This window comes from Bos grunniens, chromosome 1 (assembly GCF_055505025.1).
Source record: "Bos grunniens cultivar Pamir isolate PY7600 chromosome 1, Bosgru_T2T1.0, whole genome shotgun sequence".
NCBI classification, from domain to species: domain Eukaryota; kingdom Metazoa; phylum Chordata; class Mammalia; order Artiodactyla; family Bovidae; genus Bos; species Bos grunniens.
This window is the reverse complement of record NC_141165.1, coordinates 74,023,007-74,042,358: the sequence shown is the minus strand read 5'-3', so window position 1 is coordinate 74,042,358 and position 19,352 is coordinate 74,023,007. Positions and strand designations below refer to the sequence as shown.

General features: G+C 37.7%; 1 protein-coding gene across 2 annotated transcripts in view; it reads left to right on the top strand.

Moving 5' to 3' along the window:
- Nucleotides 1-19,352, top strand: part of PARL (presenilin associated rhomboid like) — a 54,381-nt gene that overhangs the window by 20,117 nt on the left and 14,912 nt on the right. For both annotated transcript variants that reach the window (XM_086396384.1, XM_086396378.1), the window contains exons 5-7: nucleotides 14,264-14,359; nucleotides 14,927-15,076; nucleotides 17,706-17,776. In XM_086396384.1, coding sequence (XP_086252510.1) covers nucleotides 14,264-14,359; nucleotides 14,927-15,076; nucleotides 17,706-17,776 — 317 coding nt within the window. The remainder of the gene's footprint in view (nucleotides 1-14,263; nucleotides 14,360-14,926; nucleotides 15,077-17,705; nucleotides 17,777-19,352) is intronic.

The following is a 19,352-nucleotide window of genomic DNA, read 5'->3' as shown; positions in this document are numbered from 1 at the left end:
TAGTAGGTACTTTGCAAATACACATGTTATTGTTAGTCCTTATTATTAATCTTAAGAGCCCTGTTAGAAGTATCCTCATTGTTCAAATGGGGTAACTGAGGCTCAGGGAGGTTAATTAACTTGTCTGGGATCACACAGCTAGAAGGGCTGGAGATAGGAAACAAACTCTTTAGTTCAGAAAATACGCCTTTTATTACATCCTTTCACTTTCTGCTGTAGCAAACCTCCACTCATTACTTTTCTGATAAACCACACAGCCTTCCCTGATCCCAGGTATCTGATGCTGATTCATAAGCCAGATTGCAGCAGATTGTCCCAAGGCAGCAGGCATCTATCATTGTGAAATGAATAAATGTGCATGGTAACATTAAAATAATGAGCGAATATATAAAATAAAAAATAAATCTCTCTCACTATAGACTTCCAGTTCCATTCCCCATCCATAACTGTTGCCTTTTTAGTTGCTTATGTATTCTTCCAAAGCATCTGTTTTATAGGCATTTATGTTTACATCTAACTATGGTTTAAACTATAAATGGTAGCATGTAATACATACTCCTCTACATCTTTATTTTTTTTCACTTAGTATTTTAAAAGGACATTCCTTACTGATATAAGTAGATCTATTGTATGCTTTAAAAAAATGTTTTATTGAAGTGTACCTAGAAGAACTTGCACATGTCATCTTCATGTGCAACTGATTTTCACAAACTGAGCACATCTACATAACTAGCACCTCGATCAAGAAATGGAAATTACCAGCATCCCAGATCATTCTTTGGAATGGTGCTTTAGTAGTCCATGCAAATGAATACTATTGTAACAAGTTTTCTATTAATGGATATTTAGGTTGTCGTTAGTCTTGCTTTCATAGGAAGATGGAAGATGGAAGATGGATAGTCTTTTTGGATTTCCCCTGATTCCAGGATGCTGTGGGACCAGTGCTTAATTTGTTTTGTGGATATTTTCCAGGAGAAGAAATTATAGCCACTGTGTAAGGCCGACAGAATGATCCTTGTGCCTGTAGTCCTGGTTCTCAGGGAACCTGAGGTAGGGACTGCTGAACTCAGTTCTTTGGCTGCTCCATGGATGTATGTGCTTGTCAATGTCTGGACTGGCCATGACTAGCTTCAGTCAGATAGGAGAGCTATGGGGGGATGAACTGGCCCATCTCAGAAACGGAAGGGATGCTGTAGTTAGCTACTGAACTCCACTGGGATAGTCTTTTTTCAGGAAAATAGAAAAAGAGGTTGTACCCCCTTCCTTGGCTAAGGAGGAAGATAGACTTGAAATCACTGAACCCCCAACAGTGCTTTCCAAATCAGTATATCCTTTTTTTAATTCATCGTTAAAAATAAAAACACAGTTCGTCCTTTCCTTGGACACCAATTTGAGGTTAGGGTGCTGACCATCCACACAGTCAAAAGTCTGTGAATAACTTTATAGACGGCACTTTGTTGGATGTTCTGCATCTGTGGAGGACTTCCCGGTGGCTCAGATGATAAAGAATCTGCTTGTGGTGCAGGAGATCCGGGTTTGATCCCTGGATAGGGAAAATCCCCTTGGAGAAGGGAATGGCTACCCACTGCAATATTCTTGCCTGGAGAGTCCCATGGATAGAGGAGCCTGGTGGGCTACAGTCCATGGGGTTGCAAAGAGCCAGACACAGCTGAGTGACTGACAAAAACACTGCATCCGTGGATTCAACCAACCATAGCTCATGTAGTAACATAGAATTTATTGTTGGAAAAATCTTCATATAGGTGGCCCTGTGAAGCTTAAACTCGTGTTGTTCAGGTGCTAACTTGAATACAATGCAGTGGTTTTTATTATATTCACAGGTTTGTGCTACTATCACCATCACCTAAGCCCAGAATATTTTCATTAGACTGTAAAGAAACCCCATAGCCGGTGGCAGTCTCTCCCTGTTCCTCTCCTCCATTTGTCCTTAGACAGCCACTTTCTTTCTCTCTGGATTTGCCTGTTCTGGACACTTCATAAAAATGGAATCACATAATAGAGGCATTTTGTGGCTGCTTCTTTCACTGATGTATAATATTTCACTTCTTTCACTTATGTGTAATGTTTTCAGAGTTCATTTACTGTGGCATGTGGCAGTACGTGCTTCTTTTTATGGCTAAATAATATTCCATTATATGGATATATCACATTTTGTTCATTCATCTGTTTTTGGACATTTATTGCCACTTTTTGGCTTCATGTTATAATAATGCTGCTGCCAAACTTTCATATATGTGTTTTGTGTGGACATATGTTTTCATTTCATTTCTCTTTGAGTATACCTAGAAGTGGAATTGTTGGGTCATATGGTACTCTGTTTAACTTCTTAAAAATTGTGGTAAAAAAAAAACACATAAAATACACCATTTAAACCATTTTTGAGTGTAAAGTTCAGTGAAGTTAAGTATATTCACATTGTTATGAAGCATCTCCAGAACTCTTTGTTTTGTGAAACTGACACTCTGTACCCATTATACAATGATTTCCCTTTATACCCCTTCCCCAGCCCTTGGTAAACTATCATGCCACTTTCTGTTTCTATAATTTGACTACTTCAGATACCTCATGTAAGTGGAGTCATACAGTACTTGTCTTTTTTGACTGGCTTATTTCACTTAACATGTACTCAAAGGTCATCCATATTATAACATGTGACAGGACTTCCTTTTTTTAAGGCTGAATAATTTATTCCATTTTGTGTATGCACCACATTTTGTTTATCCTTTTGTTCTTTGATGGCCTTTTGCTTCCACCTCTTGGCTCTTGTGAACAGTGCTGCCAAGAACGTGGGTGTGCAAATCTTTTTGTGTCCCTGCTTTCGGTTCTTTTGGATATATAACCAGAAATGGGATTGCTAAATTATATGGTAGTTCCATACTATTTTCCATACTGTTTGCACCATTTAAAAATCCTACTGCATCCTTGCCAGCACTTGAAAATTTCTGTTTATGGTGTTTTTTAAAATGAGTGCCATCCCAATGGTTGTGAGGTGACACATTATTGTGATTTTGGTTTCCGTTTCTCTAATGGTGTCGCATGTCTTTTCATATTCTGGTTGGCCATTTGACTGTCTTCTTTGAATAAATGTTCAGAGTCTTCACTCACTTTAATCAGGTTGGCTTTTGTTGAGATGTAGGAGTTCTTTATATGGTCTAGATATTAACCCTTTATCAGCTGTGTGATTTGCAAATGTTTTCTCTCATTCTGTAGGTTGCCTCTCGTGTTCTTTGCACAAAAGCTTTTAGGTTTGATGTCACATCTGTCAATTTTTGCTTTTTTGTTTGTGCTTTTGGTGTCATATCCAAGAAATCATTGCCAAATCTAATGTTATGAAACTTTTCCCCTATTTTTTTCTAGGAGTTTTATAGTTTTGGTCTTAGCTTTAGGTCTCTAATCAGTTTTTAGTTAATTTTTGTATATGGTATAACAAAATGAGCAAAGTATTTGGACATTTATCCAAAGATGACTTTCAAATGGCCAACCAGCATATGAAAAGGTGGTGTAAGGTAAGAGTCCAAGTGCATCCTTTAAGTGTGGATATCTGCTTTTCCCTGTGTTCTTTCTGTAGAGTTGCCAGGTGGTTTTCTAGAGTGAGTGTACCATTTTATATTCTCTTTGGCAATGTATAAGGATTCCATGTGTTATTACTTGTCTTTTTCTATCAGCAACTACAGTTTTTTTGGTATTTTTTTATTGTGATAAAATATACATAACATACAGTCTATCATTTTAGTCATAAAATGTGTAATTCATTGGCATTAAGTGCATTCAGTGTTGTGCAACCATCATCACTATCAATTTCTGGAACTTTTCATCATCGCAAACAGAAATTCTGTACCTGTTAATAACTTCCTGTTCCTCTACCCCTTAGCCTTTGGTAACCACTATTCTACTTTCTGTTTCTATGACTTTGCCTATATTTCATATAAGTGGAATTATAAAGTATGTTTTTGTGTATGGCTTCTGTTTAGCATACTGGTTTCCAGGTTCATTCATATTTTAGCATATATCAAAATTTCGTTCTTTTTAAATGCTGAATACTGTTTTTTTTTTTTTTAATTAAAAAAACTAGTTGATTTACAGTGTTGTGTTAATTTCTGCTGTATAGAAAGTGATTCAGTTATATATATATTTATACACATACATTCCTTTTTTAAAATACTCTTTTCCATTATAGTTTATTGTAGAATATTGAATATAGTTCTCTGTGCTATATATACAGTAGGATGTTGCTGTTTATCCCTTCTGTATACTAAAGCTTACATCTGCTAACCCTGACCTCCCAGCCCACCATCCCTCCTCCAGCTTCCTCCAGCTTCCTCCTGCTTGGGAGCCACAAGTCTGTTCTCTGTGTTTGTGAGTCTGTTTCTGTTTCAAGTGTGTGTGTGTGTGTGTTAGTTGTTCAGTCATGTCCTACTCTTTGTAGTCTCATGGGTTGTAGCCCAGCCAGGCTCCTCTGTCTATAGAATTCTCCAGGCAAGAACACTGGAGTGAGTTGCCATGCCCTTCTTCAAGGAATCTTCCTTACTCATGGGTTAAACCTGGGTCTCCCTTATTGCAGGCAGTTTCTTTACCTCCCGAGTCATCCCGGAAGCCCTCGATAGGTTCATTTGTGTCATATTTTGGATTCCACGTGTAAGTGATACATCATATTTGTCTTTCTCTTTCTGACTTTGCTTAGTATGATGATCTCTAGTTGCATCCTTGTTGCTATAAATGGTATTTCATTTTTTATATCTGAATAGTGTTCCATTGTATATATGTGCCACATCTTTATCCATTCATCTGTTGATGAACATCTAGGTTTTTTTCATATATTGGCTATTGTAAATAAGTGCTGCTAAGAATATAGGGGTGCATGTATCTTTTTTGAGGTATGTCTGGGATATATGCCCAGGAGAGGGATTGCTGGATCATATGGTAATTCCTAGTTTTCAGAGAAACCTCCATACTGTTTTCCACAGTGGGCGCAACATCTTATATTCCCACAAACAGCATAGGAGGATTCTCTTTTCTCCACACACCTTTTCCAGCACGATGGCCATTCTGACCAGTGTGCAGTGATACTTCATTATAGTTTTAGTTTTGGTTTGCATTTCTCTAATAATTAGCAATTTTGAGCCTCTTTTCATGTGTCTGTTGGCCATCTGTATTTCTTCTTTGGAAATTAAGCCCTTGTCAGTTGCATAGTTTGCAGATGTTTTCTCCCATTCTGTAGATTGTTTTTTTCATTTTGTTTATGGTTTCCTTTGCTATGCAAAAGCTTGTAAGTTTGACTAGGTCTCATTTGTTTGTTTTTGTTTTTATTTATTTTTGTTGCCTCAGAAGACCGACCTAAGAAAACATTTTACGTTTTCTTATGTATGATTTATGTCAGCATGTTTTGCCTATGATCTTTTGCAGGAGTTTTAAGGTGTCATATCTTATGTTTAAGACTTTAAGCCATTTTGAGTTAATTTTTGTGTATGATGAGAGGGTGTACTCTTCACTGATTTACACATGGCTGTCCCGCTTTCCCAACACCAGTTGAAGAGACCTTTTCCCATTGTATTAAGGCTGAATAAGATTGTGTTGTATGGATACACTACATTTTATTTATCCAGTTGATGGGCATTGGTTTGTTTTCACCTTTTGGCTGTCATGAATAATGCTGCTAAGAACATTTATGTGTAAGTGTTTTAGTCCCTGCTTCCTATTTTTTGGCATGTATATTTAGGAACGGAATTGCTGCATCATATGATAATTCTGTGTTTAACGTTTTGAGAAACTGCTGATTTTCACAGTAGTTGCACCATTTTATATTCTCACCAACAGTGTACAAGAGTTCATTTCTCCTTATCTTTGCCAATGCTTGTTAGTTTCCTCTTTTCTTTCTTTTAATAACAGCCGTCTTAATGTATGGCAAGTGATATCTCATTGTTTTGACTGCATTTCCCCGAGCATCTTTTCACATGCAAGTGTCCATTTATTCTTTAGAGAAATATCTGTTTAAATCCTTTGTCCAGGGACTTCCCTGGTGGTCCAGTGGCTTAGACTCTATACTCCCAATGCAGGGGGTCAAGGTTCAATTCCTGGTCAGGGAACTAAATCCCCCATGCCATAACTATGACCAAGCATAGTCAAAAAAAAAAAAAAAATTCTTTGTCCAAGGATTTTTTTTTTTGCCTGGACCACACTGGGATCTTAGTTCCTGGATCAGGGATCGAACTCTTGCCCTCTGCAGTGGAATCACGGACTCCTCATCACTAGACTGCCAGGGAAGTCTTGCTTTGTTCATTTTTTGAGTTGTCTTTTTGTTGAGCTGTAAGATTTCTTTATATGTTTTGGATATTAGATCTTTTTTAGACATATAATTTGCAATATTTTTCCTGTTCTATGCATTGTCATCACTTTAATAGTGTTCTTTGCAGCACAAACTTTTCATTTTAATGAAATTTCTTATTTTATTGTGCTTTAAGTGTTATGTCAAGGAAACTGTGGCCTAATCCATGGTCACAAAAATTTCCACCTTTTCTAAGAGTTTTATAGTTTTAGTTTTTACATTTAGGTTTTTGATTCACTTTGAATTATGGTTTGTATTCAGTTTGAGGAAGGTGTCCAAATTCATTCTTTTCCTGGTGGATAGCTACCTACTTCAGCACCATTTGTTAAAAAGACTATTCTTTTTTCTTTTTTTTAATTTTTTATTTTATGTTGGAGGATAGTTGATTAACAATCTTGTGATAGTTTCAGATGAACAGCCAAGAGACTCATGCTATACATATAAGCCACCACATAACATTGAGCAGAATTCCATGTGCCATACAATACGTCCTTGTTGGTTATCCATTTTAAATACAGCAGTGTGTACATGTCCATCCCAAATTCCTTAACTGTCCCTTCGCCTCTTCTTTCCTTCCAACCATAAGTTTGTTCTCTAAGTCCATAAGTCTGTTGGTAAGTTCATTTGTTTAATTTATTTTTAGATTCCACATATAAAGGATATCATATGATATTTCTCCTTCTTTGTCTGATTGACTTCATTCAGTATGAGAGTTTCAGGGTCCATCCATGTTGCTGCAAAAGTCATTATTTCGTTCTTTTCAGTGGCTGAGTAATATTCCATTGTATATGTGTACCACATCTTCTTTATCCATTCTTCTTTTGATGGACATTTAGGTCACTTCCCTGTCTTGGTTATTGTAAACAGTGCTGCAGTAAACATTGGGATTCACGTATCCTTTCAGCTCATGTTTTTCTCCAGATATATGCCCAGGAGTGGGATTGCAGGGTCATATGGTAGCTCTATTTTTTAGTTTTTTAAAGAAACTCCGTACTGTTCTCCATAGGAGCTATACCAGTTTACATTTCCACCAAGTGTAGGAGGATTCTCTTCTCTCCAAACCCTCTCCAGCATTTGTTTGTAGATTTTTTATGATAGCCATTTTGACCGGTGTGAGGGGATACCTCATTGTAATTTTGATTTGCATTTCTCTCATAATTAATGATGTTGAACATCTTTTCATGTGCTTCTTGGTCATCTTTGTGTTTTCTTTGGAGAAATGTCTATTTAGGTCTTCTGCCCATTTTTTGACTGGGTTGTTTTGATGCTATGAAGCATCATAAACTGTTTATAAATTTTAGAGACTAATCCCTTGTCAGTCACATCGCTTGCAAGTATTTTCTCCCAATCTGTGGATTGTCTTTTCATTTTATTGTTTCCTTTGCTTTGTAAAAGCTTTTGAGTTTAACTAGGTCCCATTTGTTTATTTTTATTTCCCTTATCCTGGGAGATGGGTTGAAAAAGATATTGCTGCGATTTATGTCAGAAAGTGTTCTGCCTATATTTTCCTTTAGGAGTTTTATAGTGTCTGGTCTCATATTTAGGTTTAATCCATTTGAGTCTTATTTTTGTGTATGGAATTAAAAAATGATCTAATTTCTTTTTTTTTTTTTTTTTTTTACATAAGAGACTGTCTTTTCAGCATTGTGTAGTCTTTCTTCCTTTGTCATTATTAAAAAGGCTTTTCCCATTGAATTGTCTGGGACCACAATTAAAAAAAAAAGGCAGTTGACATAGATGTATGGATGTACTTCTGGACTCTGATTCCGTTCCACTGGTCAATATGCATATCCTTTGGACATGCTGTGTTGATTACTGTAGCTTTGTATTTTAAGTTTTTAGACTGGGAATTGTGAGTCTTCCAATGTTGTTAATATGGAGTGTTATATTGATTACAGTATGTTGAACCAGTTTTGCATTCCTGAAAAAGTTGCACTTGGCATGGTTTATAATTTCTTATAATCTGCTGAATTTGATATGACAGTATTTTCTTGATGATTTTCTATCTGTGTTCATAATGGATATTGGTAGTTTTCTTGTGATGTCTTTGTCTGGTTTTGATGTCAAGGTAAGGTCCACCCAGAAACTCAGAGTATTATTTGAAATAGAGTAACCCAGAAACTCAGTGTTATCTTAACTGAAATAGTTAGTGAGATCATACTAGATTAAGGTATGCCCTGAATCCAATGACTTGTGTCCTTACAATAAGGGAAGAGACCAGAAAGACACCAAGAGAAAAAACCAGCCTGTGAAGTGAGGGAGCCAGAGGTTGGAGAGGTGCTGCTGTAAGCCAAGAAATGCCAAGAACCACCAGAACCTAGGAAGAAGGACAGAATCTTTCCTAGATTCTTCATAAGGAAACATGACCCAGTTGATAATTCTGTCCTCCAGAACTGTAGGAGAATATATTTTTATTGTTTTAAGCCATCTAGTTTGTAGTAATTAATTATAGCAGCTCTTGGAATGTAATATACTAGTTAAGCCATCTGGTCTTGGGCTTTTCTTTTTTCCTTAAAAAAAAAATTTTTATTTATTTATGACTGTGCTGGGTCCTCATTGCTGTGTGGGCTTTTTCTCTAGTTGCGGTGAGCAGGTGCTGCTCCTGGTTGGGGTTTGTGGGCTTCTCATCGTGGTGGCTTCTCTTGTGGAACAAGGGCTCTAGGTGTGCAGGCTTCAGCAGTTGCAGCCCGCAGGCTCTAGAGCACAGGCTCAGTAGTTGTGCATGGGCCTAGTTGCTCCACAGCATGTGGGATTCTCCCGGACCAGGGATCGAACCTGTGTCCCCTGCATTGGCAGGCAGATTCTTTACCACTGAGCCAGTAGGGAGGCCCTTGGGCTTTTATTTATGTGAATTTTTTTTATTGTTATTAATAATTCAGTCTCTTTACATCTTATAAAGGCCTATTCAGATTTTGTCTTTTTTCTGGAGTCAGTTTCAGTGCTTTGTCTTTCTGGGAATTTGTCAGTTTCATCTAAGTTATTCTCATTTGTTGATATGCTATTGTTCATAGTATTCTTAGAATCCTTTTTATTCCTCTAAGGTCAGTAGTAACATTCTGCTTTCTTTCCTGATTTTAGGTATTTTGAGTCTTTTTGTCTTTATCAGTCTAGCTAAAGGTTTGTCAACTGATGATGTCAAAGAACCAGCTTTCAGTTTCATTGATTTTTCTCTAGTTTTCTAGTCTCTACTTCATCCAAACTCTTTATTATTTCCTTCCTTCTACTTACTTTGTGTTTACTTTATTCTTTTTTTTTTCTCCTAGTTTGCTAAAGTAGAAGCTTAGGTTATTGCTTTGAGGTCTTTTTTAGTGTAGGCATTCACAGCCCTGTTTTTGCTATATCCTCTAAGTTTTCGTATTGGCTGAGCATGATCTGCCGTAACAAAATATGACACCATAGACCAGGTAGCTTAAGCAACAGAAATTAATTTTCTCATAATTCTGGGGTTCGAAGTCCAGCATGGTCAGTTTCTGGTGAGATCTTTCTTAGCTTACAGACTGCCACCTTCTTGCTGTGTCTTCATATGGCAGGTACAGCAAAAGCACACTCTCTGGTATCTCTCTAATAAGGACATTAATCCCATCATGAAGGCCCCACCTCTAAATCTAATTACCTCCTAAGGTCGCATCCCCAGATACCATCCCGTTAAGGATTAGGTCTTCAACATATGAATCTTAGGGGGACACAATTCAGTTCATGGCAGGTATGTTCTTTTTTTTTTTTACATTCATTTCAAAGTACTTCCTAATTTTCCTTGTGATTTCTTCTTTGTTTATTGGTTATTTAAGAGTGTGTAATTTCCACATTTTTTTAATCACTAGCATTTATTAATAGGATGGATAAATATAGGTTGAAAAACATACTTGACAGCAAAATATCAAATTGATAAGCCGGACTATAAAATGTATTTGTGTGTGTGCTAGGTTGCTTCAGTCATGTCTGACTCTGTGCTACCCTTTGCACTGCAGCCTGCCAGGCACCTCTGTCCATCAAATTCTCTAGGCAAGAATACTGGAGTGAGTTTCCATGCCCTCCTCCAGGGGATCTTCTCGATCCAGGGATTGAACCCTGGTCTCTTAAATCTACCTGTACTGGCAGGTGGGTTCTTACCACTAGGCCACCTGGGAAGCCCATAAAATGTATACATTTTTAAGAACATTAAAAAAAATTTTTTTTTACAAAGAGCATTTACTATGATGGTCACTTACATCTTGTCATTCACACAGCAGCAGTAGAGATCCTGGGGGTAGCATGCAGAACTGAAGTGCCCCAAAGAGGACAGGCAAGAGCAGAATGATATGCTGAGAAAAGACTCTTAAGAGCAATACCAAAAAAAAAAAACCCAGCTAGGCAAAAGTATCATCACAAAATTGTACCTGAGTGACGAGAAGCTCAGTTTCAAATCCAGAAACCTAGGTTAACACTTTAGTCTGCTTCATTCATTTCTTTGGATGCTTAACCCAGCCAGCACTTCCATCTTGTAGCCAAATCCAATGTGATCAATCACTAGTCAGTTAAGGCCTCAGCTTTCTACTGCAGAGTTCCTGATAACCCGATGGAGACATACTTGCTCTGGCTTCAGTTAGCATGCTGTCAAGCATCCCTCTCTGTGCTTAACATGCCAACAGAGTACCCAAGTCTTCCTCTTCTCCTTATTCACCATGAATACACATTTACAAGCAGGAAGCATTGATACCCCTTTTTAGTAAACATTCCTTTAGAAACATTAAAGGGGGAGGACTTCCCTCTTAAATTCCACATATTTTTGAATTTTACAAATGTATTATTGACTTGTAATTTTATCCCATTGTTGTTAGAGAACATACTTTTTATAATTTCAGTTTTGAAAATTTCAGTTTGAAAGTTTATTGAGATTTGTTTTCTGGCTAAACATATGATCTGCCCTGGATGTGCGTCTCAGAAGGATGTGTATTCTCTTGAATGGTATGTTCTATAGATGTCTGTTAGGTCAAGTTGATTTATAGTATTAAAATCTTCTACATCCTTGCTGATCATCTAATTCTATCCATTGTCACAAATGAAGTGTTGAAGTTTCTCAACCATTATTGAGTCATTTATTTTTCCCTTAAGTTTTATCAATCTTTACTTCATATATTTTGGGTTTCTATTGTTAGGAGCATATATGTTTATAATTGTCATATCTTCCTCATGGATATCATGTTATATCTTCCTCATGGATATCAAGATTTTTTTTTTAAACCCTTTTGTCATTATGTAATATCATTCTTTGTCTCTAGTAACAAATACCATCTTGAAGTCTACTTTTTTTATTCTTGTGACTTTCTAGATCCCCAGAATATGTGAGGTTTTGTAAGCACCTGTGAATATCTCATTGCTAATATTTTCCTTTTAAGATTTTTGTTTAGTCTCTGTTATCTATCACCTCAGCCAGCTGGGAACTTAAACACTTGACTATAATTGCTTTTGACAGATTCCTCCTGGGGAATGAATTTTGCACTTGAGCTCCCAGTCAGATCAAATACAGACATCCTTGCTAGTGGGGTCTTCCAATAAATTATTATCAGATAGGTCAGATGATGATAGTTCTTTGGGAACAAGGCTTTGGAAGAGATTCAGCTCCATTCTGCAGTCTCTGGTGGTTGCCAGGCAGCACTGGGAAAGTGGATTGTTTTCATGTAACTTATATCTGAAAAGTGGGGCCTGGGATTAGAGCAGGTTAAAATGCCTCAAAGCTCACTATTCTTACTGAGTTTCATAATTTTTCTTTAAAAAAAAAAAAAAGTTGGATTGCTGCAAGCCTTTGGCTAGTTTTCAGAGTTCTGAAAAAGTTGATTCTAACATTTTTTGGGGGCCAACTTTTTCACTGCTTTTATGAAGGAGAGAAGTTTTGGAGGTCTTTATTCCATATTCTTGCTGATAAAATCAAGTGCATCACTTTTGGCAAAGGTAGGCACTGAGGCACCAGCAACCTTTCCAAATCAATAGTGCCAAGCTAGTCCTAGGCATGACTGGGTTAGGAGGAGGCAAGTAACCCTTCTCTTAAATGGAGATACAAACAGAGACCTTAAACACTTGTACCTTGAAAAGGAAAAGGAGGGGGAGGGAACCATTTTCTTGGAGTAATCTACATACTAGATGTATGTACTATGGGGCTTCCCTGGTGGCTCAGACGGTAAAGAATCCACCTACAATGCAGGAGACCCAGGTTCGATCCCTGGGGTGGGCTGATCCCCAGGAGAAAGGAGTGGCTACCCACTCCAGTATTCATGCCTGGAGAATTCCATGGTCAAAGGAGCCTGGTGGGCTACAGTCTGTGTGGTCACAAAGAGTCGGTTATGACTGAGTGACACATACACACACGCATACAACCTTTATGATGTTTAGCGAGTTTTATTCTCACTTTACAATGAGGAAACTGAAGTGAAGGCCATGAAATGCCACAGGCCACAAACCTTCTAAGGGCATACCTTTAGGATTCAGACCTAAAAAGGCTATTCCCTTTATACCATAATTTTCACTTTTTGAGTTATCACTGTGTGATCACTACATTTAGTCATATTTTCTCATTTAGTCATCTTTCAACTCTTTGAGGTAGTTTTTTTTTTTTTTTTTAAACAGAAGAGAAAACTGAGGCTGAGATGTTAGGCCTCTTGCCCGGGTTACAGTGTAAACAGGACAGAGTCAGTCCTGCTAGTTTTCTTCATCCTTAACTTTAGACAGTGTACACTGCTTCTTCAGAGGATTGTCACCTCCTTTCCTGCTCACTTGCTTCTGGGGACCAGCGTATACTGTTTCCCAGTTAAGAGCTGTTTGGTGTCTGAAGTCCTAGAGTGACCAAGGTCAAAAGAAATCCCCTTGGCTATCTGTGTCTCTGTCTAGTAGAAGGAGCACTAGATTAGAAATTCTGGCTTAGCAGAATGTTGCTAGAATTGAAGAAGTTGAAAGGGCTAGTTGCTTGTTGCTTAAAGATATTGAAGGAATGAACACATGTTTACATTTATTTAATTCAAGTAGATGTGTGCCTACTATGTGTAAGGAGTTGTGGTACCTAAAAGTAGTGTATTTTTTCAAGTTTGCAGTTCTTAATAACTTAGTTCTTCCCTAGAATTAACTATTGTGTCATAAACCTACTAGTCAATAGGCTTTTTAACTATTTAACTATTTTGTCAAAAAGCTTAATTTAGTGGTAGTTCTAGCAACTTCAGTTCTTGCAGAAAAATGAAAGTCACCTGACTCCCACATGTAAACATATTTTCAAAAGCACTTGCAAAATTCTTCCAAACTATTCCTGAATTCTTAAATAATGAGTATTTTTTGCAGACCTGTGGATCTTTGTCTATACGGATGATCTTCTTTTATTTTTAGACTTATTTTGGGGCTATGTTGAGCAGCATTTGGAATCTTAGTTCCTGGACTAGGAATCAAAACTGCATCTTCTGTGGTGGAAATGCAGAGTCTGAACCACTGGGCCACCAGGGAAGTCCCTACACAGATGATCCATAGGTGTTTCTGAAAGCTGTTCAAAAGTTAAAGAAGCATACCATTCCCTTTGGAAAAAGAAAGCTTTTTTACTCTTGGTCAAAGAACCTAATTCTGTACATTAGTTCTGTCTTTGACTTGGCCATTTTCAAATAGTAATTACAGATCTGATTATTTATTGAGAAGAAGTAAAATATGGAGCTGAGTGAAGGAAGTTACCTCCTAGAACATTTGCAGTTTTACAGGAATTTTCTGACTTTACCAACCTGTGACAGTTTTGATACTCAAAAACACTGATTTCACTTACTTTTCCTAACTTACTCCCTCTCCCAAGTATGTAATACTTTTTTTTGTGTGATACTGTTTAATGTGGTAGAAAATCTGATTCATATGGACTTTTGATTAGACTTTCTTTGTTTTTATTTTTAATTTCCTAAATTAGAAATGTTTATTTTGTAGGTATCATAGCTGCAAATGTTTTTGTATTTTGTTTGTGGAGAGTACCTTCTCTGCAGCGGACAATGATCAGATACTTCACATCCAATCCAGCCTCAAGTAAGTCTAACTTGTGTGATTTTTATTTTGAGGTAGAAGTAATATGAAGGAATATGCTTTATGGTAATTGAAGTGCTATAAGAAATATGACTAACTTGTCAATAGTTATAAGCAAAATCTGGAGGACAGGCTGTAAGCTTGTGGCAGACAGGAACCTCATTTCTCTTACAACTGTATCCAGACACCTAAAATGTACCTTGCACATAGTAGGTTTCCATAATACGTTTTTTTTTGACTTAAGATCAGTGATCACTATAAGTTTACTCTTTAAAGAGACTGTTATATACAGTTTTATTTCTGTGATTTAAATAATTTACTAATTATTTTTTCTAGCTAACTTTTTCCATGGGACAAGTTGCTTTTGTTGACCTGAGAATTTTTATTGGTTGCTATAGAAAAGACATTTAAGGTAGCTTGTACCACTTTGAAAAATGCTATCTTAAACCATCTTATCCAGTCTTTTAACTGGCTCTGGTTTGTTGTGCATGTTTTTTCCATAATGATAATGAAAAAAGTCTAAAATGGATTGTGTGTGCACAATTACAGGACGTTTTCTTTCTCTTATAGAGGTCCTTTGTTCTCCAATGTTGCTGTCAACGTTCAGTCATTTCTCCTTGTTTCACATGGCAGCCAATATGTATGTCTTGTGGAGCTTCTCCTCCAGCATAGTGAACATTCTGGGTCAGGAGCAGTTCATGGCAGTATACTTATCTGCAGGTAATCAGCTTTCATCTTGGGCCTGTCCGGAGTTTAAGTGCTCTCACCTATCTGGAGAAGGGACAAAGGGAATGATTACAGCCACATTCTATATACAGTAATCCTCAGTATATATTTATTTTTCAGATTGTATATAGAGAAGGATACAAGCTGGTGTAGTACTTAAGCATGTCATTTTTGTCTCCCAAGGCCTTGGTTTCTTTAGCTCAGGCCCACCGTTTTATAGATGAGTGGTTCCCAGACTTCTCGGCTACCTTAATCATGTGGATCTTTGTTTAATAACTTTACACTCAATTCCAAAGTATGTTCAGTTTCCAGAAAGCTTTTGATTAGAGCTCTCCAGTAAGATTGTCGAGAATGAGTTCGTTCATTTTGTTGCAAGGATACATTAGCATGGAACCACTCTAGTCATCCTGGACTTAGCAGCATTTCTTTATCTCAGCTTAAAAATGATAACTCATGATTCCAGGTTCCTAAACGCTGCTAAATTGGCACTTGGCTGATTAAAGTTTGCTTGTCTCAAAAAACCGTGAATTTCCAGATGTTCAAGCTGGTTTTAGAAAAGGCAGAGGAACCAGAGACCAAATTGCCAACATTTGCTGGATCATCAAAAAAGCAAGAGAGTTCCAGAAAAACAACTATTTCTGCTTTATTGACTATGCCAAAGCCTTTGACTGTGTGGATCACGATAAACTGGAAAATTCTGAAAGAGATGGGAATACCAGACCAACTGACCTGCCTCTTGAGAAATCTGTATGCAGGTCAAGAAGCAACAGTTAGAACTGGACATGGAACAACAGACTGGTTCCAAATAGGAAAAGGAGTACGTCAAGGTTGTATATTGTCACCCTGCTTCTTTAACTTCTATGCAGAGTTCCTCATGAGAAACGCTGGGCTGGAGGAAGCACAAGTTGGAATCGAGATTGCTGGGAGAAATATCAATAACCTCAGATATGCAGATGACACCACCCTTATGGCAGAAAGTGAAGAAGAACTAAAGAGCCTGTTGATGAAAGTGAAAGAGGAGGGTAAAAAAGTTGGCTTAAAGCTCAACATTCAGAAAACTAAAATCATGGCATCTGGTCCCATCACTTCATGGCAAATAGATGGGGAAACAGTGGAAACAGTGTCAGACTTTATTTTTTTGGGCTCCAAAATCACTGCAGATGGTGATCACAGCCATGAAATTAAAAGACGCTCACTCCTTGGAAGGAAAGTTATGACCAACCTAGATAGCATATTAAAAAGCAGAGACATTACTTTGTCCACAAAGGTCCCTCTAGTCAAGGCTATGGTTTTTCCAGTGTTCATATGTGGGCGTGAGAGTTGGACTATAAAGAGGGCTGAGTGCAGAAGGGCTGATGCTTTTGAACTGTGGTGTGGAGAAGATTCTTGAGAGTCCCTTGGACTGCAAGGAGATCCAGCCAGTCCATCCTAAGGGAAATCAGTCCTGGGTGTTCATTGGAAGGACTGACGTTGAAGCTGAAACTCCAGTACTTTGGCCACCTGATGCAGAGAGCTCACTCATTTGAAAAGACCCTGATGTTGGGAAAGATTGAAGGCAGTAGAGGGGGACAACAGAGGATGAGATGGTTCGATGGCATCACCGACTCAATGGACATGAGTTTGGGTAAACTCTGGGAGTTGGTGATGGACAGGGAGGCCTGGCGTGCTGCGGTTCATGGAATTGCAGAGTCAGACGCGACTGAGCGACTGAACTGTCTCAAAAAAAATGTATTTTGTTTGCAAAATGTACTTAAAGCCGTAAAGTATAAAAATTCATTCCTAAAATCCTTTGATTTAAAAACAGTATATCTGCCAGTTATGTGTAGTGAAAATACACTCAACTTGGAGACGGAAGACCTAGGTTCAGATCCTATGTCTGCTACCAGCTGTATAATGTTGCAGAAAAGATGGTACCTCTCTGAGGGTAATGGTACTCACTCTTATAACATGGGGTTGTAGAAGGGATGAAAATAGAAGCATCTACCACAAGGTCCAGAGCGGGTACTTAATCATTGTTATTACTCATGTGCAGCTAGTCCCTCAAAACAGAAGCTGAGTAACATCTTTGGCCTGTGTGTGTAGTTCTTTCCCCCGAGCATTAATGTTGTTCTAAGTACAAAGAGTCTCTTTCAAATGCCATTAATTCCTGCTCCACAGAAAGTTGTTTTTTGAAATTAGCCACAGTCAAGGTCAAATGACATTGGTGCCAAAGGGACCTAAAAAATCATCTAGTCTGGATCTGCGGCACATTCGTTTGGCAAACTGGGCAAAATACAGACTCCCTGGTCCTGCTCCACAGAGTCTGATTTAGTGTATAGCGTGCAGTCCAGAGAATTCCCACACAGTTGGTGAGTTCGGGCCATAGTCTTTCTTCATACAGTATGGATGAGGAAAATGAAAATTAAGAGGTGGAGTGAATGACCCTGTGTTACTTAGTAAGTGGTGGAGTGGGTCAGGCTTTGCTTTCCCTATAATATATCTGAAGTGATAGGCAGAATAAGTATTTATGCCTGCACCTTGACTGGGGAAGAAACCCATCTGTTGGTCTTCATGGGGTGGAGGTCAGAAATGGAAGCCATTTTTATACCTCACTGAAATTACTGAAATGTGGTTTATTTCTTAGGTGTTATTTCCAATTTTGTCAGTTATGTGTGTAAAGTTGCCACAGGAAGATATGGACCATCACTTGGTGCAGTAAGTATTTCTAGTTAAAATTTTTCACTTCATTTTGAAATTTAGATGTACAAGAAAGTTGCAAAATTAGTACAGATTCATATTACCCTTAACCCTGTTATTAGCTACAAAACCACAGTACAACTATCAAAGCAGGAAATTACTATTAAAACAATACTACTAACTAATCTGAGTCTAATATAGAATGTATACATTTGTAAAGCCTTATAAATTTCAGGCTATAGCTTTTAGTCATCTATATATACTTAACTGGCACAGAGTACATATCATGAGGAGTAGTCAAAATAGTGGGTATCCAATCCCCATAAACTGGAGAGCCTAATCTAGCATTGAAAAATTCTAAATAGAGATTTGAATCTGGTACTGTATCTTCTTCTTCATCAGTATTTGTGTGCTATGTAGGTTGGACTACCAAGCACTGTACTTGTTAGAGTCTGGGAATGCATCCAGCGAGCAAGATCAGTTTCCTGGTCTCAATTATGTTCCGGATGATTTTGTAAAAATTACAAGTCTGTTTTCTTTTGCATTTAATGGCAAATTTCTAGACACGTGGAAGTCTTTACATATTTCTTTAAAGACTACACATTTAATTGTGCATAAATACTAATGCACTTAAATGTTTTCAAATAGAAATGTTATGTTTAAAGAAACTACAAATGTTTAATTTCAGAAAAGCACCCTTATGTAAAATAATCATGCCATAATTTGTCTGTTCCTCAGATTTGTTTCTACTTAATTTTCCTGATGAGGCCGGTATCATCAGGAAAGGCCTGTGACCTTTATGCTTTAACTTTAGCCCCCTACCCTTTTTTCTTTGTGGAATGTTTTCTATATAAAATTCGGTGCCAGTATAATTTATGTATTTCAAATCTATTCTGTACCTCATTTGTCAACTAAGTACCTGTTTTGTGAAGACCAATTGGATGAATCAGACATGGATTTTGACTTCAAATTTAGTTTAGTTGGGGAGCAAACATTACCCACATCTAATATACACTGAAAGGGCTGAGTCATCTTTAGAGGACATTGGGGGTTCTGAAGGTGGGAGTACTTTTCTCGTTAGTTCAGGGGATCTGGCATTTGGAATTAGACTGGGTTTGAATCCCAGCTCTGCCACTTATTTGTGATTTCCAGGACTTGTTACTTTACCTCTCTGAATCTGTTTCTCAATATAAAGTTGTGATATAGATGACACATAGATGTCATCTATATAGATGACAGCCCACCAGGCTCCTCTGTCCCTGGGACTCTCCAGGCAAGAACACTGGAGTGGGTTGCCATTTCCTTCTCCAATGCATGGAAGTGAAAAGTGAAAGTGAAGTCGCTCAGTCGTGTCCAACTCCCAGCGACACCATGGACTGCAGCCTACCAGGCTCCCCCATCCATGGGATTTCCAGGCAAGAGTACTGGAGTGGGGTGCCATTGCCTTCTGCAGTATATAGTATATTTAATGAGAAATGTGGAGAAAAAAATACTATTGACAGAATTGTGGTAGAAAATAAAAAGTACTGGCCTTATTGCCTTTGAAAGATGAAGATTGATAAAGAATATTTGTCCATTAACATTGGCACAAGGG